Below are 24,356 nucleotides of genomic sequence, written 5' to 3'. Positions count from 1 at the left end.
CTGGTTTTAGAAGAATTTATGTTGATTCTTCTTTAAATATTTGATAAAATTTGGGACACCTGGGTAGCTCCGTTGGTCAAGCGTCCAACTTCAGCTCAGGTCATGATCTCCCAGTCCGTGAGTTCAAGCCCTGTGTCGGGCTCTGTGCTGACAGCTCAGAGCCTGGAGCCTGCTTCAGATTATGTGTCTCCCTCTCTCTCTGCCCCTCCCCCTGCTTGCACTCTGTCTCTCTCAAAATAAAACAAAGACCTAAAAAGTATTTTAAAGAAAGTTTTGATAAAATTCACCAGGAAAGATATCTGGTTGTGGTGTTTTCTTCTTTGGAAGATTTTTGATTACTGATTATATCTTGTGATTAGTAATGGGTATATTCAGACTTTCTGTGTTTTTCTGATTCATTCTTGGTAGTTTGTATGTTTCTAAGAATTTCTCCATTACTTTCAGGTTGTCCACTTAGTTGGCAAATAGTTGTTCATAGTAGTCTCTTATAGTCCTTTTGGTATTTCTGTGGTATTAGTTGTAATGTCCCTTTTTACATTTATAATTTTGTTGATTTGGGTCCTCGCTCTTTTTTTCCTTGTTTTTTTTTTTTGTAGCTAAAGGTTTGTCAATTTTATTTATCTTTTCAAAGAACCAACTCTTAGTTGGTTATCTTTTCTATTGTTTTCCTGTTCTCTATTTCATTTATTTCTGCTCTAATCTTTATCATTTTTACCCATGGCTCAGTTTGCTCTTCTTTTTATAGCTCCTGAAAATGTAGAGTTAGGTATGGGTGCCTGGGTGGCTCAGTCCAACTCTTAATTTCAGCTAAGGTCATGATTTCAAGGTTTGTGGGATCCAGCCCCACACTGTTAGTGCAGATTCTCTCTGCTGGGATTCTCTCTCTTCCTCTTTCTCTGCTCCTCCTCTGCTCATGCTCGCTCTCTCTCTCTTTCCTCTTCTCCCTCCCCTCTCTCCTCCTCTCTCTCAAAATAAATAAACATTAGAAAACTTAAAAAAAAAAGATGTAGAGTTAGATAGTTTATTAGAGACCATTCTTGCTTCTTAAGATAGGCATTTATTGCTATGAACTTCTCTTAGAACTGTTTTTGCTGCATCCCATAAGTTTTGATAGGTTGTGTTTCCATTATGATTTCTCTTAAGATACTTTTTAAAAATTTTCCTTTAACTTTCTTTGAACCATTGGTTGTTCATAGAATGTTGTTTACTTTCTAATGTATTTATTATTTTCCAATCGTGCTTTTGTGAGTCATACCATTGTAGTGAAAGTAGTTACTTGGTATGATTTCAATCTTATTGAATTTGCTAAGACTTGTTTTGTGGCCTAACTTATGGTCTGTCCTAGAAAATATTTTAGGTGCACAAGAGGAGAATATATATTCTACTGTTGTCAAATAGAAAATTCTGTATTTGTCTGTTAAGTCCATTTGGTCTCTAATATTGTTCAAATTCACTATTTCCTTACTGATTCTCCATCTGAATTGATCTATCTATTGTTGAGAGTGGGGTTTTAAGGCCCCAACTCTTATTGTATTGTTTATTTTTCCTTTTAACTCTGCGAGGTTTTGTTTTATGTATTAAGGCTTTAATTTTGGGAAGTATTTCCAATTGATATATATTTTTGATTTATTGATTCCTTTATCATGATATAATGACCTTCTTTGTCTCTTCATAACATTTTTAGTTTAAAGACTGTTTAGTTTGACATAGGTATAGCCACTTTTTATTGTTGTTATTTGCTTGGAGTATCTTTTCCATCCCTTTACTCTCAGGCTATGTGAGTTTTTAAGGCTAAAGTGAGTCTCTTATAGGCAGCATATTGTTGGATCTTGTGCTTTTTGTGTCTATTCTATATCTTTTGAATGCAGGATTTAAGCCAGTTATGTTAAACTAATTATTGATAAGGACTTACTACTGCCAAGGGCTTACCACTGCCATTTTGTTTTATAGTTGTTTTGTAGATCCATTATTCCTTTTTTCCTACCTGCTGTCTTTTTCTGAAGTTTGATGTCTTTTGGCATCAGTATGATCTGATTTCTTTATCATGTTCTCTACTGTAGTTACTACAGGTATTTTCCTCATGGTTACCATGAGGCTTACATAAAATATCTTAAAACTATAACACCTTGTTTAAACACATAGCAACTTAACTTCCATAGAACTCCTAAGTTTTATACTTTTACTTCTCCTCACATTTAGATTATTTATGTTACAATTTATATATTTTTATATTGAACAACTAATAACACATTAGTAAAAGTTATGGTTACTTTTACTACATTCCTTTTTAAGTTTTAAACTAGGGTTGTAAATGAATTTGACACTATCATTAAAATATTATAAACCAAGAACCATTTCTTTTTTTTTTAATTTTTTTTTTTAACGTTTATTTATTTTTGAGACAGAGAGAGACAAAGCATGAATGGGGGAGGGTCAGAGAGAGGGAGACACAGAATCTGAAACAGGCTCCAGGCTCTGAGCTGTCAGCACAGACCCCGATGCAGGGCTCGAACTCACGGACCGAGAGATCATGACCTGAGCCGAAGTCAGCCACTTAACCGACTGAGCCACCCAAGCGCCCCCCAAGAACCATTTCAAGGAGCTTTCCACTTAGGTTTTCTTCCAGGAATTTTATGGTTTCAGTACTTATATTCTAGTATTTAATCCATTTTGATTTAATTTTTGTGTTTTGTGTAAAATAGTGCTCCAATTTCATTATTTTCCATGTTGCTGTTCAGTTTTTTCAGCATTTATTGAAGAGACTGTCCTTTCACCATCATATATTCTTGGTTCCCTTTTTGTAAAATAACTGACCATATATACCAACATTATTTCTGGGCTATTCTTTTCCATCAACCTATGTGTATACTTAATGCCAATACCATATTCTTGATTACTACAGCTTTATAATGCAGTTCGAAATCAGCACGCCTGATGCCTCCAGCTTTCTTCTTCTCTGTCAAGATTTCTTTGGCTATTTAGGATCTTTTATAGTTTCGCCCAAATTTTGCAATTGTTTGTTCTAGTTCTGCCATTGATATTTTGATAGGGGTTGCACTGAATATGTAGATTGCTTTGGGTAGTATGGACATTTTAACAATATTAATTCTTCCAGTCCATGAACAAAGAATATCTTTTCATTTCTTTGAGTCTTTTATAGTTTCTTTCATTAATATCTTACAGTTTTAATGTGCACGTTTTTTCCCCTTTTTGTTTAAGCTTATGCCTCATATTTTACTCTTTTTGATGTGATTGTAAATGGGATGGTGTCCTTAATTTATCTTTCTGATAGTTTGTTATTATTGTACAGAAACACAACAGATTTTTGTATATGGGTCTTGTGTCCTTCAGCTTTACTGAATTCATTTATTCTAACAGTTTTTTGATGAAGTATTTAGGGTTTCCTATATATAATATGTTGTATGCAAACAGTGACAGTTTTTTTTTCCTTTCTAATTTGAATGCTTTGTGTCTTTTTCTTGCCAAATTTCTCTAGATAAGACTTCCACTATTATGCTGAATAAAGGTGACAAAAATGGGTATCCTTGCCATGTTCTTGATCTTAGAGGAAAAGCTTTCAGCTTTTCAACATCAAGTATGATGTTAGCTGTAGGCTCATCATATATGACCCTTATTATGTTGAGGTACATTTCCTCTATACCCACTCTGTTGAGAATTTTTATCATAAATGGATTTTGAATTTTGTGAATTTTTTTTTTCTGCATCTATTCAGATGATCATATGACTTTTGGCCTTTGTTTTATTAATGTTGTGTATCATTTGGATTGATTTGCAGATGTTGAGCCATACTTACAATCCTGGAATAAATCCCACTTGATCATGGTGTCCAATCTTGTTAATGTGTTGTTGAATTCAGTTCGCTAATAATTTGTTGAGGATTTTGCATATATGTTCCTCAGGGATATTGGCCTGTAATTTTTTTTTTTTTTTCTTGTGATGTCCTTATCTGGTTTTGGTATCAGGATAATGCTGGCTTTATAGAGTTTGGTAGAGTTTGGAAGTCTTTCTTTCTTTCTTTCTTTCTTTCTTTCTTTCTTTCTTTTTTTCTTTCTTTCTTTCTTTTTTGGAAGAGTTTGAGATGGGTTCATATTAATTCTACTTTGAATGTTTGGTATAAGTTTCCAGTGAAGCCATCTTGCCTTGAACTTCTGTGTGTATGGAGTTTTAAAATTACTAAATCAAATTCTGCCTACTAGTGATTGGTATGTTCAAATGTTCTGTTTCTTCAAGATTCAGTCATGGAAGGTTGTATGTTGCTTTGAATGTATCCATTTATTCTTGGCTTACCTATTTGTTAGTCTTTAAATGTAGTAGTCTGTTACCACGTTTAGTATTTCTGTGGTATCGTTCATAACACCTCTTTCATTTCTGATTTTATCTGAGTACTCTCTTTTTTTCTTAATGAGTCTACCTAAAGTTTTGTCTGTTTTGTTTGTGTTTTCAAAGAAACAGCTCTTGGTTTCACTGATCCTTTCTATTGTCTTTTTAGTCTGTGTTTCATTTATTTCTGCTCTGATCTTTGTTATTTCCTTCATTTTACTATTTGGGGTTCATTTGTACTTATTTTGCTAGTTCTTTGAAGTGCATGCTTAGTTTATTTGAGATTTTTATTTTTTGTTTTCTGAGGTAAGCATTTATTGTTAACAACTTTTCTCTTAGAACTGCCTTTGCTGTATCCCATAGTCTTGGTATATTGTATATCCATTTTATTTTGACTCTATATATTTTTAACTTTATTTTTTATTTCTTCATTGACCCATTGTTTGTTCAGTAGCATGTTGTTTAGTGTCTATATATTTGTGAATTTTCCAGTTTCCTTCTTGTAATTTATTTCTAATTTTATACCATTGTCATTGGAAAAGATACTTGATATGATTTCAATCTTCTAAATTTATTATGACTTCTATTGTGGCCTAATATATGATTTATTTTGGAGAATGTTCTATGTGCATTTGAGAAAAGTGTGCATTGTATTTCTTTTGAATGGAATGTTCTACATACATCTGTTAAGTTCATCTGGCCTAACATTTTATTAAGGTTGATGTTTTCTTATTGATTTTCTGTCTGGATGATTTATTTATTGGTGTACTGGAGGTATGGAAGTCCTTTACTATTATTGTTTTGCTCTTTCTCCCTTTAGGTCTGTTAACATGTGTTTTATTTATTTAGGTTCTTTTTTTTTTTTTTTTTTTTTATATATGAAATTTATTGTCAAATTGGTTTCCATACAACACCCAGTGCTCATCCCAAAATGTGCCCTCCTCAATACCCATCACCCACCCTCTCCTCCCTCCCACCCCCCTCAACCCTCAGTTTGCTCTCAGTTCTCAACAGTCTCTTATGCTTTGGCTCTCTCCCACTCTAACCTCTTTTTTTTTCCTTCCCCTCCCCCATGGGTTCCTGTCAAGTTTCTCAGGATCCACATAAAAGTGAAACCATATGGTATCTGTCTTTCTCTGTATGGCTTATTTCACTTAGCATCACACTCTCCAGTTCCATCCACGTTGCTACAAAAGGCCATATTTCATTTTTTCTCATTGCCACGTAGTATTCCATAGTGTATATAAACCACAATTTCTTTATCCATTCATCAGTTGATGGACATTTCGGCTCTTTCCATAATTTGGCTATTGTTGAGAGTGCTGCTATGAACATTGGGGTACAAGTGCCCCTATGCATCAGTACTCCTGTGTCCCTTGGATAAATTCCTAGCAGTGCTATTGCTGGGTCATAGGGTAGGTCTATTTTTAATTTTCTGAGGAACCTCCACACTGCTTTCCAGAGCGGCTGCACCAATTTGCATTCCCACCAACAGTGCAAGAGGGTTCCCGTTTCTCCACATCCTCTCCAGCATCTATAGTCTCCTGATTTGTTCATTTTGGCCACTCTGACTGGCGTGAGGTGATACCTGAGTGTGGTTTTGATTTGTATTTCCCTGATAAGGAGCGACGCTGAACATCTTTTCATGTGCCTGTTGGCCATCCGGATGTCTTCTTTAGAGAAGTGTCTATTCATGTTTTCTGCCCATTTCTTCACTGGGTTATTTGCTTTTCGAGTGTGGAGTTTGGTGAGCTCTTTATAGATTTTGGATACTAGCCCTTTGTCCGATATGTCATTTGCAAATATCTTTTCCCATTCCGTTGGTTGCCTTTTAGTTTTGTTGGTTGTTTCCTTTGCTGTGCAGAAGCTTTTTATCTTCATAAGGTCCCAGTGATTCACTTTTGCTTTTAATTCCCTTGCCTTTCGGGATGTGTCGAGGAAGAGATTGCTAAGGCTGAGGTCAGAGAGGTCTTTTCCTGCTTTCTCCTCTAAGGTTTTGATGGTTTCCTGTCTCACATTCAGGTCCTTTATCCATTTTGAGTTTATTTTTGTGAATGGTGTGAGAAAGTGGTCTAGTTTCAACCTTCTGCATGTTGCTGTCCAGTTCTCCCAGCACCATTTGTTAAAGAGACTGTCTTTTTTCCATTGGATGTTCTTTCCTGCTTTGTCAAAGATGAGTTGGCCATACGTTTGTGGGTCTAGTTCTGGGGTTTCTATTCTATTCCATTGGTCTATGTGTCTGTTTTTCTGCCAATACCATGCTGTCTTGATGATGACAGCTTTGTAGTAGAGGCTAAAGTCTGGGATTGTGATGCCTCCTGCTTTGGTCTTCTTCTTCAAAATTACTTTGGCTATTCGGGGCCTTTTGTGGTTCCATATGAATTTTAGGATTGCTTGTTCTAGTTTCGAGAAGAATGCTGGTGCAATTTTGATTGGGATTGCATTGAATGTGTAGATAGCTTTGGGTAGTATTGACATTTTGACAATATTTATTCTTCCAATCCATGAGCAGGGAATGTCTTTCCATTTCTTTAAATCTTCTTCAATTACCTTCATAAGCTTTCTATAGTTTTCAGCATACAGATCCTTTACATCTTTGGTTAGATTTATTCCTAGGTATTTTATGCTTCTTGGTGCAATTGTGAATGGGATCAGTTTCTTTACTTGTCTTTCTGTTGCTTCATTGTTAGTGTATAAGAATACAACTGATTTCTGTACATTGATTTTGTATCCTGCAACTTTGCTGAATTCATGTATCAGTTCTAGCAGACTTTTGGTGGAGTCTATCGGATTTTCCACGTATAATATCATGTCATCTGCAAAAAGCGAAAGCTTGACTTCATCTTTGCCAATTTTGACGCCTTTGATTTCCTTTTGTTGTCTGATTGCTGATGCTAGAACTTCCAGCACTATGTTAAACAACAGCGGTGAGAGTGGGCATCCCTGTCGTGTTCCTGATCTCAGGGAAATAGCTCTCAGTTTTTCCCCGTTGAGAATGATGTTAGCTGTGGGCTTTTCATAAATGGCTTTTATGATCTTTAAGTATGTTCCTTCTATCCCGACTTTCTCAAGGGTTTTTATTAAGAAAGGGTGCTGGATTTTGTCAAAGGCCTTTTCTGCATCGATTGACAGGATCATATGGTTTTTCTCTTTTTTTTTGTTAATGTGATGTATCACGTTGATTGATTTGCGAATGTTGAACCAGCCCTGCATCCCAGGAATGAATCCCACTTGATCATGGTGAATAATTCCTTTTATATGCCGTTGAATTCGATTTGCTAGTATCTTATTGAGAATTTTTGCATCCATATTCATCAGGGATATTGGCCTGTAGTTCTCTTTTTTTACTGGGTCTCTGTCTGGTTTAGGAATCAAAGTAATACTGGCTTCATAGAATGAGTCTGGAAGTTTTCCTTCCCTTTCTATTTCTTGGAATAGCTTGAGAAGGATAGGTATTATCTCTGCTTTAAACGTCTGGTAGAACTCCCCTGGGAAGCCTCTGGTCCTGGACTCTTATTTGTTGGGAGATTTTTGATAACCGATTCAATTTCTTCGCTGGTGATGGATCTGTTCAAGCTTTCTATTTCCTCCTGATTGAGTTTTGGAAGAGTGTGGGTGTTCAGGAATTTGTCCATTTCTTCCAGGTTGTCCAATTGGTTGGCATATAATTTTTCATAGTATTCCCTGATAATTGTTTGTATCTCTGAGGGATTGGTTGTCATAATTCCATTTTCATTCATGATTTTATCTATTTGGGTCATCTCCCTTTTCTTTTTGAGAAGCCTGGCTAGAGGTTTGTCAATTTTGTTTATTTTTTCAAAAAACCAACTCTTGGTTTCGTTGATCTGCTCTACAGTTTTTTTAGATTCTCTATTGTTTATTTCTGCTCTGATCTTTATTATTTCTCTTCTTCTGCTGGGTTTAGGCTGCCTTTGCTGTTCTGCTTCTAGTTCCTTTAGGTGTGCTGTTAGATTTTGTATTTGGGATTTTTCTTGTTTCTTGAGATAGGCCTGGATTGCAATGTATTTTCCTCTCAGGACTGCCTTCGCTGCGTCCCAAAGCGTTTGGATTGTTGTATTTTCATTTTCGTTTGTTTCCATATATTTTTTAATTTCTTCTCTAATTGCCTGGTTGACCCACTCATTCTTTAGTAGGGTGTTCTTTAACCTCCATGCTTTTGGAGGTTTTCCAGACGTTTTTCTGTGGTTGATTTCAAGCTTCATAGCATTGTGGTCTGAAAGTATGCATGGTATGATTTCAATTCTTGTAAACTTATGAGGGCTGTTTTGTGACCCAGTATATGATCTATCTTGGAGAATGTTCCATGTGCACTCGAGAAGAAAGTATATTCTATTGCTTTGGGATGCAGAGTTCTAAATATGTCTGTCAAGTCCATCTGATCCAATGTCTCATTCAGGGCCCTTGTTTCTTTATTGACCGTGTGTCTAGATGATGTATCCATTTCTGTAAGTGGGGTGTTAAAGTCCCCTGCAATGACCACATTCTTCTCAATAAGGTTGCTTATGTTTATGAGTAATTGTTTTATATATTTGGGCGCTCCCGTATTCGGCGCATAGACATTTATAGTTGTTAGCTCTTCCTGATGGATAGACCCTGTCACTATTATATAATGTCCTTCTTCATCTCTTGTTACAGCCTTTAATTTAAAGTCTAGTTTGTCTGATATAAGTATGGCTACTCCAGCTTTCTTTTGGCTTCCAGTCGCATGATAAATAGTTCTCCTTCCCCTCACTCTCAATCTAAAGGTGTCCTCAGGTCTAAAATGAGTCTCTTGTAGACAGCAAATAGATGGGTCTTGTTTTTTTATCCACTCTGATACCCTATGTCTTTTGGTTGGCGCAGTTAGTCCATTTACATTCAGTGTTATTATAGAAAGATATGGGTTTAGAGTCATTGTGATGTCTGTAGGTTTTATGCTTGTAGTGATGTCTCTGGTACTTTGTCTCACGGGGTCCCCCTTAGGATCTCTTGTAGGGCTGGTTTAGTGATGACAAATTCCTTCAGTTTTTGTTTGTTTGGGAAGACCTTTATCTCTCCTTCTATTCTAAATGACAGACTTGCTGGATAAAGGATTCTCGGCTGCATATTTTTTCTGTCTAGCACACTGAAAATCTCGTGCCAATTCTTTCTGGCCTGCCAAGTTTCAAAAGAGAGATCAGTCACGAGTCTTATAGGTCTCCCTTTATATGTGAGGGCACGTTACCCCTTGCTGCTTTCAGAATTTTCTCTTTATCCTTGTATTTTGCCAGCTTCACTATGATATGTCATGCAGAAGATCGATTCAAGTTCCGTCTGAAGGGAGTTCTCTGTGCCTCTTGGATTTCAATGCCTTTTTCCTTCCCCAGTTCAGGGAAGTTCTCAGCTATTATTTCTTCAAGTACCCCTTCAGCACCTTTCCCTCTCTCTTCCTCCTCTGGGATACCTATTATGCGTATATTATTTCTTTTTAGTGTATCACTTAGTTCTCTAATTTTCCCCTCATACTCCTGGATTTTTTTCTCTCTCTTTTTCTCAGCTTCCTCTTTTTCCATAACTTTATCTTCTAGTTCACCTATTCTCTCCTCTGCCTCTTCAATCCGAGCCGTGGTGGTTTCCATTTTGTTATGCATTTCGTTTAAAGCGTTTTTCAGCTCCTCGTGACTGTTCCTTAGTCCCTTGATCTCTGTAGCAAGAGATTCTCTGCTGTCAGCTATACTGTTTTCAAGCCCAGCGATTAATTTTATGACTATTATTCTAAATTCACTTTCTGTTATATTATTTAAATCCTTTTTGATCAGCTCATTAGCTGTTGTTATTTCCTGGAGATTCTTCTGAGGGGAATTCTTCCGCTTGGTCATTTTGGATAGTCCCTGGCGTGGTGAGGACCTGCAGGGCACTTCCCCTGTGCTGTGGTGTATAACTGGAGTTGGTGGGTGGAGCCGCAGTCAGACCTGATGTCTGCCCCCAGCCCACCGCTGTGTCCACAGTCAGACTGGTGTGTGCCTTCTCTTCCCCTCTCCTAGGGGCGGGATTCACTGTGGGGTGGGGTGGCCTGTCTGGGCTACTTGCATACTGCCAGGCTTGTGATGCTGGGGATCTGGCGTCTTAGCTGGGGTGGGTAGGCAAGGTGCACAGGGGCAGGAGGGGCAGGCTTAGCTTGCTTCTCCTTAGGTGATCCACTTCAGGAGGGGCCCTGTGGCAGCAGGAGGGAGTCAGATCTGCTGCCGGGGGTTTGGCTCCGCAGAAGCGCAGAGTTGGGTGTTTGCTCGGAGCAAGTTCCCTGGCAGGAACTGGTTCTCTTTGGGATTTTGGCTGGGGGGATGGGCGGGGGAGATGGCGCTGGCGAGCGCCTTTGTTCCCCACCAAACTGAGCTCTGTCGTCCGGGAGCTCAGCAGCTCTCCTTCCCTTTGTCCTCCAGCCTTCCCGCTTTCTGAGCAGAGCTGTTAACTTATGACCTCCCAGAGGCTAAGTCGCGCTTGCTGTCGGAACACAGTCCATCAGGCCCCTCCGCTTTTTGCAAGCCAGACTCGGGGGCTCTGCTTGGCCGGCGAGCCGCCCCTCCGCCCCGGCTCCCTCCCGCCAGTCCGTGGAGCGCGCATCGCCTCGCCGCCCTTCCTACCCTCTTCCGTGGGCCTCTCGTCTGCGCTTGGCTCCGGCGACTCCGTTCTGCTAATCCTCTGGCGGTTTTCTGGGTTATTTAGGCAGGTGTAGGTGGAATCTAAGTGATCAGCAGGACGCGCGGTGAGCCCAGCGTCCTCCTACGCCGCCATCTTCCTAGTTCTATATCTATTTAGGTTCTTTTATGTTGGGTACATAAATATTTACAAATGATATATCTTCTTCTTGATTGACTTCTTTATCATTAAAGAATGCCTTTCTTTGTGTCTCACTACAGTAGGTTTTAAAGTCTATTTTGTCTGATATAAATATAGTTTCCCCAGCTGTTTCTTTGTTTGCATTTGAATATCTTGGTATTCATAGATTACCTTTTTCATCCCCTCACCTTCAATCTTGTATCATCTGAAGTAAGTTTCTTATAGGCAGTATATAAATTTGTCTTTAAAAAAAAAAATCCATTCTACTATTCTATGTCTTTTGGAGAATTCAGTGCATTTACATTTAAATAAATAAATAAATAAATAAATAAATAAATAAATAAATAAATATGTTTTTGGAATAAAACTTTGCTTTTATTCATTTATTTTTAATTTTTAAAATTTTTACTTAAATCCAAGTTAGTTAACATATAGTGTAATAATGATTTCAGGAGTAGAATTTAGTGATTTATCACTTACCTATAACATACCCAGTGCTCATCCCAACAAATGCTCTCTTTAAAGTACTTACTGACGTTTTGTTAATTGTTTTTGTGGGTTTTTCTGTTTTGTTTTGATTTGTAGTTCTGTTTATTTTTCTTTTCTTGCTCTGTTCCTTTGTGATGTGGTGACTTTCTCTTGTGATATGCTTAGGTTTCTTTGTCATTATCTTTTGTTTATCCCTTAGAGGTTTTGCTTGGTGGCTACCAGGAGGCTTAAATATAACAACTTAAAATAACTTATTTTTGGGGCGCCTGGGTGGCGCAGTCGGTTAAGCCTCCGACTTCAGCCAGGTCACGATCTCGCGGTCCGGGAGTTCAAGCCCCGCGTCAGGCTCTGGGCTGATGGTTCAGAGCCTGGAGCCTGTTTCCGATTCTGTGTCTCCCTCTCTCTCTGCCCCTCCCCCATTCATGCTCTGTCTCTCTCTGTCCCAAAAATAAATAAACGTTGAAAAAAAAAATTAAAAAAAAAAAATAACTTATTTTTTAGTTGATTACGTAAGTTTCAAAGAATTTTAAGTTTCTACATTTTTACCCTTCTCCCCCTACACACTGTTTTTGTTATCACGTTTTACATTTTTATCTTATGCATTCCTTAACTAATTCATGTAGTTACTATTACTTTTACTTCTTTATCTTTTAACCTTCATATTAGCTATATAAGTGATTAATCTACTGCCATTTCTATACATTTACCTTTACCAGTAAGAGCGGTACTTTCATGTTTTTATTGTTTTTTGTTGTCGCTAATGAATGTCCTTTCTTTTCAGCATAAAATAATACCTTTGACATTTTTTGCAAGGCAAGTTTAGTGGTGATGGACTCCTTTAGCTTTTGCTTCTCTGGAAAATTATCTATTTCTCTTTCAGTTCTGAATGATATATTCTGGTTAGAGTATTCTGACTGAGAATTTTCTACTTTTAGCACTATCATACCACTCCCTCTGGCCTGCAAATACCTTTGACATTTTTTGTAAGGCAAGTTTAGTCGTGATGGACGCCTTTAGCTTTTGCTTCTCTGGAAAATTATCTATTTCTCTTTCAGTTCTGAATGATATATTCTGGTTAGAGTATTCTGACTGAGAATTTTCTACTTTTAGCACTTTGAGTATATCATACCACTCCCTCTGGCCTGCAAAATTTCTGCTGAAAGATCTGCTGATAATGTTATGGGGGCTTCCTTGAACATACCAGGTTGTTTCACTCTTTCTGCTTTTAAAAACCTGCTTCTTCAAATTCTTCAAGGTTTTTAGCCTTGACATTTTTATTATAATGTGTCTTGGTGTGGGTCTCTTTGATTTCATCTTAGTTGGAGTTCTCTGTGTCTCCTGGACCTGGATATTTCCTTTTCCAGATTAGGGAAGTTTCAACCATTACTTCTTCAAATATCATTACTGCCCCTTTCTTTCTTCATTCTTACGAGACTTCTATAATGTAAATGTTTGTCTGCTTGACATTGTCCCATAAATTCTTGAATCTGTACTTACTTTTTCTTCATTCTTTTCTTTTTGCTGCTCTGATTAGATGAGTTCCTCTGCCCTGTGTTTGAATTCACTGATCCTTTCTTCTGCTTCATCTGGTCAGTTATTGAATCCCTCTAGTATATTTTCGGTGTAGTTACTGAATTCTTCTGATTGGAACTTTCTTATATTTTCTATTTGTTGAAGTTCTTACCATGTTAATCCATTTTTTCTCCTGAGTTTGATTAGCCTCTTTGTGACCAATTCTCTGAACTTTGTCAGGTAAATTATTTGTCTCCATTTTATTAATGTTTCCTCTCCTACGCCCCAATGTTTTATCTTATTCTTTCATTTGGAACATATTCCTGTTTCTATATTTTGCTTGACTCCCTGTATTGGTTTCTACATATTAGATGAAATAGCTACCTCTTCTTGTCTTGGAGGATTGGTCTTGTGTGAGATATGAACCTTATTTTTCAACCCTGCCCTAGCTCTTGGTTGTCTTTCACACCTTTGTGATTGTTCAAAGAGCCTATTTTATGTAGTTTCCAGTAGTTGAGTGTGTGCCAAGACCAGTCAGTGTCCAAAAGGGGAGAATTTCATTCAACACCTAGGTTCAGGCTGATTGGAAGTCAGACCCTCAGGCAGCAGCTTTTAATTTTTTTTTTTAGCGTTTATTTATTTATCTTGAGAGAGAGAGAGAGAGAGAGAATGAGTAGGGGAGGGACAGAGAGAGAGGGAGAGAAAGAAAGAATTCCAAGCAGGCTTGCTCCATGCTGCTAGTGCAGAGCCAGATGTAGGGTTCGAACTCATAAACTGTGAGATTATGACCTGAGCTAAAATCAAGAGTCAGATGCTTAACCTACTGAGCTACCCAGGTGCCACTCAGACAGTAGCTTTTATTTTATTTATTTATTTTTTTTTTTTTTTAAATTTTTTTTTTCAACGTTTATTTATTTTTGGGACAGAGAGAGACAGAGCATGAACGGGGGAGGGGCAGAGAGAGAGGGAGACACAGAATCGGAAACAGGCTCCAGGCTCTGAGCCATCAGCCCAGAGCCTGACGCGGGGCTCGAACTCACGGACCGCGAGATCGTGACCTGGCTGAAGCCGGACGCTTAACCGACTGCGCCACCCAGGCGCCCCGACAGTAGCTTTTAAAGAACGCACATATATACTATACTATGTACTGCAATCATAAGTTCTGCTAAGCCCTTGAGCCTGGTGATCTGGACATATTCCATGGTAGCACTGGCAACAATATTGACTCTAGATGAATATACAAGTTCCTTTCTGGGAGATACATGTAAGTTGTAGTGAGTCAGAGGGAGAAGGCAAAGATGGCATACCTAACCTGTATTCCCTGAGAGAGCTTCCATGGCCTTTAGATGTGTGCCAAGCCTACAATCTGCCCTTATGTCTGAAACTCCATGACTAGCAAGTACATCTCTTTTACAAAAAGTCTGGGGATGTGTTTCTGTCTGTTATCTGTGTAGTGTTCTGTGGATTCTAATCTGCCAAGAATTGTCTCTCTGATTGTTATAGTCTCTTGAGACCCAGGAATACAAGCTCGTCTCCCAACCCCCAGCCACCAGATCCTGGTGATCAAAGGGTGTCCCCTGGGCAGCAGCCATAGAAACCAAGGCATCAAGGGATAAGGGACTTGTATGAAAGCTTACTTTGAGAGATGCTAGTGCTCTGGTAGAGCATGGTGGAGGGAGTGGGCATGAAGTTGGTATCCTTCCTCCAGGTCTCAGGAAATGTTTACAGTCAATCCTTAAATTGTCTTTAATTAGAAAAGACTGCCCTTCAGGCTGAATCTATATAGCCTGAAGCTAATAGGTCTCTTTAACAGAAAGATTGAACTCCTGTATCTGTTGCTTTGTGCTGTGATCTGGGTGTGGTACTGTTTAAAAGCTTTTACTCCATTTGTTACATTCCTGTGGGACCCATGAGTATAAGCCCTACAGGTTATGAGAACCAGTCAATATAGAGATGCCCCCTGAAAGCAACTGCAAAAATTAGGGCACCAGAAAAGGGTATATGCTCCTTTCCGGAAGATACTAACTAAACTAACTAAACTAACCAAACTAAACTAACTAAACTAAAGCTAACTGAACTAAAGCAGAGGGAGAGTGCAAAGATTATATCCACTGCCCTTAATTCTCTCAGGACTTCTAAAGACGTTCCTATAATTGTGCTAAACCAGAAACCTGCCCCTCAGGCCAAATCTCCTGGAAAAGGAAATAGCCTCTTGTTTAGAAAGATGGGCAGTGTGTTTCAGTGTGCTATCTGTTCAATGCCCTGGGATTTATAGTCTGCCAAGAACTTTCTCTTCAATTGTTATAGTCTCATGGGACCTAAGAACTCAGGTCCACCTTTATCTCCATAGCCAGGTGATCAAGGGACATCCATTAGGTGGCAGCTATAAAAACCATGTCACTAGATATAAAAACTAGAGCACCAGATATGTGTAGAAGCTGCCCTCGGGGATATACTGGTGTTCTGGAATGCAGTAGAAAGAAAGTACAAAGATGGCATCTACCAAAAAAAGGAAAGAAATAGAAAAGAAGAAAAAGGAAAGGAAAGAAGCATTAAGGGTGACATCACAGGAAAGGGGGTTGGGGAAAGATGGCATCTTTCAGCTTTAGCAGGGAAGGGAACGTGCAGGAAGAGGTCATCCACTAGCCTCTGATACTGGAGAGTAATCCAGTAGGTCCCTGCCCCTCAGACCCAGTGCTTTAGAATTAGGAAATGAGTCTCTTCCACCAGAAGTCTGGGCGGTTTCCAAAGGACCACTTCTGCATTGCGCCCTGGGGTGAGTGAGTCTGCATGTATACCATTTAAAAGCTGTTCAAGAGGATAACTCAGAATGGTTTGTCTGACAGGTCATAGATCCCAATTTCTTTAGGGCCAGTTATTGGAGCTTTGCTGTTTCTGTGGTGGTGTTATATTTACTTGATTTTTGTCATCTTTCATTCCTTACGTTGGTATCTGCACATTTGGTTAAACAGTCTCCTTTTCCAGACTTTATAGATTCACTTTGACAGAGAAACTTCCCTAGACAGCTCAGACTGGGTGTCTGGATATGACTGCTGATAATGTCGTTGGACTGTCCCTAGACAGCTGGACTGGGTGTGGTGACTGCTTTTAGGGTCTATTTTGGGGGAGGCAACTATTCTAGCTCTGAGGGTGTACCACTGGCTTAGAAGAGCTAGACAGAACTGCTGGGTTTGTTTCCTGCCCAAGTGAGATTGTAGTGTAGGCTCTGTGGTTGCCTGGATCAGGCTCTGGTTAGATTTACTAGTTGGTTGGGATTTGGTAGTATACTCTGCAGTGGTTTGAATTAGTTTCTCTGCCCTAGCAGGACAGTAGAATAGGAGTCAGGACCTGCCCATCTCGTTATTTGGGGATCTGAATCAGGCAAGAGTGTGAGTGAATACCCTAGTCAGGTGAGGCTTCCAGTTTTGCTCCGCAGACAAGGAAAGTCATGAGCTCTATTCTCTATTCATGTGCCACTATAAGTAAAGCTATGGGGTGGGCTACACAGCTTCTTGTATACTCTGGTAATATTCTGTGGTTAGGCAGGCTGAAGCCTGTATTCAACAATGAGTGGTACCAGAAATTAATTTCCTTGCCCAGGTGTAGTGGGAGAAGCAGCTCCAAAGAAGTAAGGCTCTTTGTGGCCCCAAACTGCCCCACACTGCAAGTTCCCTGGCTGAACAGGACTACTCACTTTCCTCAGGGGTCAGTCAGCATTACCTGCCTGCCCCTTGTTTTTGCTAGGTCACAGAGAGGCTTCTGAGTATTCTCACCATCCCTTCCTGTCGGGGTGGGGGGGGGGCAGGAATCATGCTTTGCAGCATGTGGGTTATGACTGCTCTCCTGTGTGTGGACCCACCTTAGACAACTCCTCAATTTTTCTAAATAGGCTTTCCCATTGGGAGAGGCCAGGAACTACAGTGAGCAGTAGCGAAGCTATGAATTAACTCCCTTAATTGGGCAAAGCAGGGGAACTATCTATACTGGGTGCTACATTTACTCTGGGGGTGATCCGCTCTGCTCATATACCTCTCAGCTTGAGCATTGCTAGTGTTCCCTTACTGCCAGATGATGCCAGGATCCGTGCTCTAAAGTGGTGGGGCTATGACTTAGCTCTTTGGCATGAGCGTACCAGCCTCCAGGGCCGGCAAACCTCCTTGTCTGACTGACTGCCTAAATGAGGCAAACCTGTACCCTGCCAGGTCCTTGATCATTTTGTGCCACTGACTTGATTCTGCAAATGAGCAAAAACATTGTTTGGGACTACCATTTGGGCTCTGCAGGTAGGAATTCAGTCTGCCAGGATTCCAGTGCTGGTCCCACCCTGCTTTGTCACAATCAGATTCCCGGTAGTTGAGCACCACAGACTCCCCTGTAATCCCCATAGGGTAAGACCAGAGTAGGGGCTTCCACAAAGTGACCCACAAACACTACAGGGGCTGGATGTTACCCCTGGGCTCTCTTACCCACTGAAAGAGCTATAGGCTCAGGGGAGACCTCTCAGTATGGTGCTGCACTGGTCTAAAGGAAAAGGATTGCTGTTCACATATAGCCACTCCTTTTACCTTTCTAACGCATTCTGTCGTGGTCTTTGTGGTATATTGGGAGATGTGATTCAGCTTTTCCTTTTGTTCTAGGATTCTCTCAATGGTGTTTTGTCCATGAATAGTTGTTAGTCGTTCTTGCGTGGGAGAACAAAGTCAAGAATGACATCTGTCACTTATATTTACATATGTATGAATACATTTATATGTATATAAAATTCTTGTTTGAAAGATTTTTTCCTCCTCTCTTTAGTACTTTGTGTCATAGTAGTGCTTGTTGACCTCAATTGTTTCTGCTGAGAAGTCAGCAGTTAATCTTATTCAGGTTCCCTTGTGCATGACTAGTCTTTTTTCTTCTGCTGTTTTCAGGATTTTCCCTTTGTGTTTTTTTTTTTTTTCCTTTGTTTTTGCATTTCTACTATTTTACTATGATGTGTCTGGATGTGTTTATAATGTGTTTATTGTACTTTTAGGTTTTTTTTTTTAGCTCTTGGATCTATAGATTAATGTTTTACATCAGATTTCAGAATGTTTTAACACTTCTAATATTTTTTTCCTGTGTTTTTTCTCATTTTCCTCTTCTATCTCCCATTATTCATATGTTGACGGACTTAATTGTACTCCACATTTCTTTGTGGGTCTGTTCATCTGTCTTCATTATTTTCTGTTTATCAGCATAATCTTTATCTCTTCAAGTTTTCTGATTTTTTTCCTTTTTCCAATTAAAGTCTGTTGAACTACTCTAGCAAAACTTTCAGTTAGTATACTTTTCAACTGCAGAATTTCCATTTGGTTCTGTTTTATAATTTCTGTGTCTTTATTAATAATCTCTATTTGAAAAAGCCTTGTCATTATACATTTCTTTGCTTATTTGAGGCTTATTTCCTTTAAACATATTTGTAATAGTTGCCTTGAAGTGTTTATCTGTTATGTTTGTCATTTGTACCCTTTTAAAGGCAGTTTCAAAGGCCTACTCTTTGGTTACACTTTTGTTTTTCTTTGCCTGTCTCATAAGTTTTTGTTGAAAACGACATTTAAAAAAATTTCTAATGTTTATTTTTGAGAGAGAGAGACAGAGAGAGAGAGAGAGAGAGAGAGAGAGAGAGAGAGAGAGAAATGGAGTGTGAGCAGGGGAGAGGCAGAGAGAAAGGGAAACACAGAATCCGAAGTAGGCTCCAGGCTCTGAGGTGTCAGCACAGAGCCTGATGCAGGGCTCGAACCCACAAAACCGTGAGATCATGACCTTTGCCAAAGTCAGATGCTTAACTAACTGAGCCACCCAGGTGCCCCCAAAACTGGACATTTTATTTATTTATTTATTTATTTATTTATTTATTTATTTATTTTTTGAATTTTTTTTGTAACGTTTATTTATTTTTGAGACAGAGAGAGACAGAGCATGAGCAGGGGAGGGGCAGAGAGAGAGAGGGAGACACAGAATCGGAAGCAGGCTCCAGGCTCCGAGCTGCCAGCACAAAGCCCGATGCAGGGCTCGAACCCACGGACTGTGAGATCATGACCTGAGCTGAGGTCGGACGCTTAACCGACTGAGCCACCCAGGCGCCCCAAAACTGGACATTTTAAATAGTATATGGTAACCACCCTTGTTACTGAACATCTCACCCAGGCCTTATTTATTTGTTTAATAACTTGGGTAAACCATTTTAGTAAATTTTATTTCCCTTGCACTGTGGAGCCTCTGATATTTCTCCTTAGAGGGCAAACCTTTAGCCAGGTGCGGTCACCATTGGCATGACAGTGATTTTAGTAGGGCTTGCTTTGATCGTCTCTTTTTCTGATTTCTCTGTTAAGCCGTTCTGAACTCCTTTGATGTCACAACTATTACTAGCTTTCATTAGTTGCCAGCTGACTACTCTATTGTTTTCAGAAATTCCCTGGAAAATAAATTGTTCCATAGTGTGATCTTTTAAAAGTGGGTTCTTTATAAAAGTAATCTTTGAGGCCAGGTTTTACAGTTTGTTCAGATCTCAGAAGGGCTTTTCTTAGCTGTCCCCTCTCCTGGTTCTCTCTGGTAAATCTCAAGATGGTTTACAGTTTAGCTTGCTACTCTCTTGGAGGTACCCGCTCCTTTTAATTGTTTATCACTTGCTGAGGGCAAGGGCTCTCAGGGTTCCAGTATTCTCTACCTATTGCACCTGGGTTAGAGCTTCTGCCTTATAAGTGAATTCTGAGAGGAGGAAGGAAGTCCAAGATCTCCCAGACATTCTTGCTTGGAATAGATTCTCTAAAACATGGATCTAGGCTATGGTATTTCTTGGAATGATACTGTAGGCCTCAACTGGGACCAGCTGGGGAAGGGATCCTGTGTTTTCTTGACTTGTTACATTTGTAAGTGAGCAGAAGTAATTAGTACAAGTGCTGCTTGAAGTTCTTAAATGATAGTTGTATCCCTTTGTCTTCATGTTTTTCACTTCCAGGGGCTGGAGTAACATATTGGATATGTGGGTTGCTGACAGTGTCTCTGATAGTGGTGAGGGAAGGTTGAATGACTTTAGCAGAGCAGAGCTGCGCCACCAACTTACTCTAGTCATCATTAGAGCAAAGTTAACTTTTACATTATTTAACCCATTATACGTTTTATTCTCTTAATATATTTTACCCTAATTTGTAGATCATCAATGAAAGTATTTTGCATGAAGAAATGAATAGATGGAGCTCACTTTAAAAATTTGAAAAATGGAAAAAAATGCTTTCCTTTTAGTTTTGTTTTACCTCTGCTAATTAATAATAATGGTAACTGTAAACTTCCTACTTCGTCCATCATTTTAATTCAAATGACTTTACAATTTCATCAAAAAGAATAAATGTTACTGATTTTTTGGTAAATTGTCTCCATGATATTGAAGTAGTGTACTTTGATATCCTCTCTTACAAAAATTTTAAAGTAAAGATTGGCTGTTAAATTTTATCTAATACCTTTTCTGCATCTGTTTGTATACACAGACATGTTTCTTCCATTAATTTGCCTATATAATGAGCTTTGTAATAGTTGATCATATTGTTCTTATTCTTTCCTTATATTGCTGGATCTTTTCATTAATATTTAGAATTTTTGCATCTGTATTCAAAGCTGAGATTGGTCTATGGTTTTCTTTTTATTGCCTTATTAGACTGACTAGGACTTCCAGTGCAATGATGAGTAGGTTGGGTGAGAGAGGACATTCTTCCCTTGTTTTTGATCTTACAGGGGAAATATTTAGTATTTTACAATTAAGTTTTATATTAGTTTGTTGATGCCATTTATCAGATAATATTTTGGACATATTGGTTTAAACAAAATTAAAATTAATCTCCTCTTTTTCTTTTACATTTTTTACTGTGACTAATAGAAAACTTAAAATTATTTGATGGCATACATTGTATTATGTTGGACAGTACTGCTCTAGAGTAATTTTTATAGATGGAGATAGAGTTACTTCTTTACTGGAGAAGAATAATAAAAAGAGTTCATAATGGTTACCTTATATTTCTGTAGATAACTTTGTCATGTTCTCCTTGCCATTATATTATAAAATACATAGCCAGACATGAGTACAGAACTGTTTGTGGATCCATATCACCAGAGATTTCTCAGCACCCATTCATCCCTTGATGAATGATGATGAGTAAACTTTAGTGCCTAAGTAGTTTTTTATGTAGTATTAATATGAAAACAAATATTACATTAAATTTAGCAGCATGTTTTCTAAAGATGTAAGTGAATTCATGAGTAGTTTTCTTTCTTTTTTTTTTAATGGCAAAAAACTAAATGACAATTTCCTCCCCGTCCCCCCCGCCCCCAACCCACTCTTATATTCAGCCCCTTGTTGCATAAAAAGCATCAGGAGAAATTTATTGGTGAATGTGAAACAAAGTGGACTTTTATACCTAAAGGATACGAAGACAGTCTCTTTAAGCATCTCTTTCTTCGGCCTGAAACTAATAGAACAGGAAAACTTGCACATTGGAAACATGTAAGTATGGTTAGTTTATTACTTACCTTTAAATATTTTTATTTAAGATACTATAGTTGTAATTTATGTATCAATAGTAAAAGTTTCTTCATTCCCTTTTAAATATTCTCATTATATTGTTAATATTCTGCTTGAGGTTTTCTTGATGTAAGAAAAGTCATATGATAACAAAGTACAAATATAATTTTGTGGTACATTATTCTTATCACAACCATTTTGTAATTTTATGCCTTGCATATATATTTTCTCATATCACCTATTGCAAATAGTTATTAATAGTAATGTAAAATATCTTCATAGCAGTTGAAAACAAAGAAATATTTAGTTTATTGAAAACTAATGATACTATATGTAGTATAATATTCATTCAGTGTTTTATGATAAATTATGTCTTGCTTTGAGGACACATCAGAAATAGAAACTTATTTATTGACTGCCTACTGCTGTCAGGTGCTCTGCTAGATATTTTGCATGTGTTCTGTAATTTATTCTCCACAGCACTGTAAGATAGGTGTTTTCATGTCATTTTTATAAAGAGGAAAACTAAGGCTTTTACAAGTTAACTAACTTACCAAAAGCCACACATTTGAGTGACACTGCTAAGACTTAACTCCAGGTCTTCTGACACCAGAGTTTGTGCAAAAAAGCACAAACTTTTTTTTTTTATCTTTAGAAGTTTTTTTTTTTTTTTTTACATTAAATAATAGTAGAAATGAAGACTTGACATTCTAGTATAATTACTAGATCAAACTTATAATAATGTGTAATGCACTGTTTGTGATAAATAAACCCCTTCACATGTAGGCCTGTTTCTAAGTAACTTGCACTATAAATATTTCCATTTTATTAACATGATTAGAAAAGACTACAAAAGGTGCAGACTGTCATTTGTCTGATTTCAGTGTTATTGAGGACATGTGTTTTAGAAGTAGCAGAGGAATATCTTCAAGCCCTTAAAACCCACAGAAATTATCCATTGAATAAAAATATAGATTTAAAAGGCCAGTATATCCTATTCAAAACTTTTTCCTCAGTAGCACACAGTGCCGACTATATTCATTTGCTCTAGATGAGATGCTTTATAAAAGTATAAAGTTCATATGAAGTGTCTTTTGGCCCTCTATATAGAATATAAACTCACTGGTTTCAGGCATGTCACATGCTTTTTTATGTGCTTTATGCAGAGGAGACTTTCACTGAATGTTGTATATAACCAATTTGGATATATATTTATAAAGTACTTGCATACTCATGTACAGATATATGTATATACACATAGTCATATATCCATATGCAAAATCTAATACACATACATGGATATGTATTGTATTATGGCAAATGACTATGTGCATAAACAGGAATTAAATATTCATATTGTAGAGGTATTTTATTTAATATCTGTGAAGTTACATAGAATATATCATTGTCAGGTCTTTGGAAGTATTTTAAATGTTAAGAAATTTGGGGATATATATTCATTATAAGGAGTTTTCTAAAGCTGTTAATATTATTGATAATTTTGCTAACCACATCACAATTAATGTTATTAAGAACTATTCTTTCATAGTCTATAAATATGTACATTGTCTGATGATTTTGCACTGTTTATAGCTACTATTCATAAGACCTTATAGAAGTTGTCTTCAGCTCAATTTCTTAGAGTAATTGAAATGATCCTTAATCATAAGATTCATCTTTGAATCTTTACTTCTTCTGTGTAAAATTGTTGTTCCGCCTTCTGGTGGCTTCTTTTGTAGTCTCTTCAGCTCACTTATGTGGTGTACTATTCTGTTATTTTTGTATCTTGTCATTAGTGACTTGGCAATTGGTCAAGTAGAAACTATAGTAAGAACAAGTGATGCCATAGAGTGCTTAAGAGAACCTAGGATCCAAGAAACATTAAAAAGATTAAGAAGTAGGGAAAAGAGAGGAGGTAATAAAATAACAGTATTTAATACTGGGAGTTCATTTTTAAAAAATGCTGTGAGCAGAATAATGGAAAGGATCAGTCAAGAGTGGAATTCAAGTTTTAGTAATGAGATAAGTAACTAATGTCTGTTTTTCTTCTGTTTGAGGCTGAAATGTGCTTGGTCCAAAAAGCATAAAACTTCCTGTATTCATGGTAACCTAAAATGGAGAGAGCCAGAAGAGTGAGTTCAAGTTACATTTATTTAGGAAATGCTATGCTGCAAAGCCAGCATTTAAGGTGCACACTTAAGCTGTTAAAGGAGATATAGAATCAAAAGCCAGGATTCATGAGTAAGGACTCTGATTAAAAAAAAAAAAGTGGATCAGAGGAAATTGAGGTTCTGGAACAATTGCTAGAGACATTATTTATCGATGGCTCACAGTCAAAAGGTGGCCATTCCTCTTGAAGAATTGGCCGACAGAAATACAGACCTATGGTGGTCAATGAGATCAAGTTTTAGGGAAACATATTATTATAATGGATTTTAGGGAAATTTAGATCCTATTGTGATGGATTTTGCTGGGACACCCAAAAATGTTTGAAATTTGCTTTGGCATAGTCAACCCTTTTCCTCAAAGGTTACTGAGGTAACTGAATTAGGTTACTGAAATGTATGTATAGGGAGTAATAGCAAACAGAGCAGTTTATTTTTTTTAATGCTTATTTATTTTGAGAGAGAGAGAGAGAGAGAGAGAGAGAGAGAGAAGGGTG

At 37.8% G+C, this 24,356-nt stretch overlaps 1 protein-coding gene across 5 annotated transcripts in view; it reads left to right on the top strand.

Annotated features, from left to right (window-relative positions):
• The window catches only part of LRRIQ3 (leucine rich repeats and IQ motif containing 3), a 257,386-nt gene that overhangs the window by 122,952 nt on the left and 110,078 nt on the right, over nt 1–24,356 (top strand). For all 5 annotated transcript variants that reach the window (XR_015254801.1, XM_086717280.1, XM_086717282.1 and 2 more), the window contains one exon: nt 21,523–21,676. Coding sequence is in view for 4 of the 5 variants with exons in the window: in XM_086717280.1 (XP_086573406.1) it covers nt 21,523–21,676 (154 nt within the window). In the remaining variant the exon portion in view is untranslated. The remainder of the gene's footprint in view (nt 1–21,522; nt 21,677–24,356) is intronic.

This window comes from Puma concolor, chromosome C1 (assembly GCF_028749965.1).
Source record: "Puma concolor isolate L17-30 chromosome C1, mPumCon1.1.hap2, whole genome shotgun sequence".
Lineage (NCBI taxonomy): Eukaryota > Metazoa > Chordata > Mammalia > Carnivora > Felidae > Puma > Puma concolor.
This window is presented reverse-complemented; position numbering and strand designations above follow the sequence as displayed.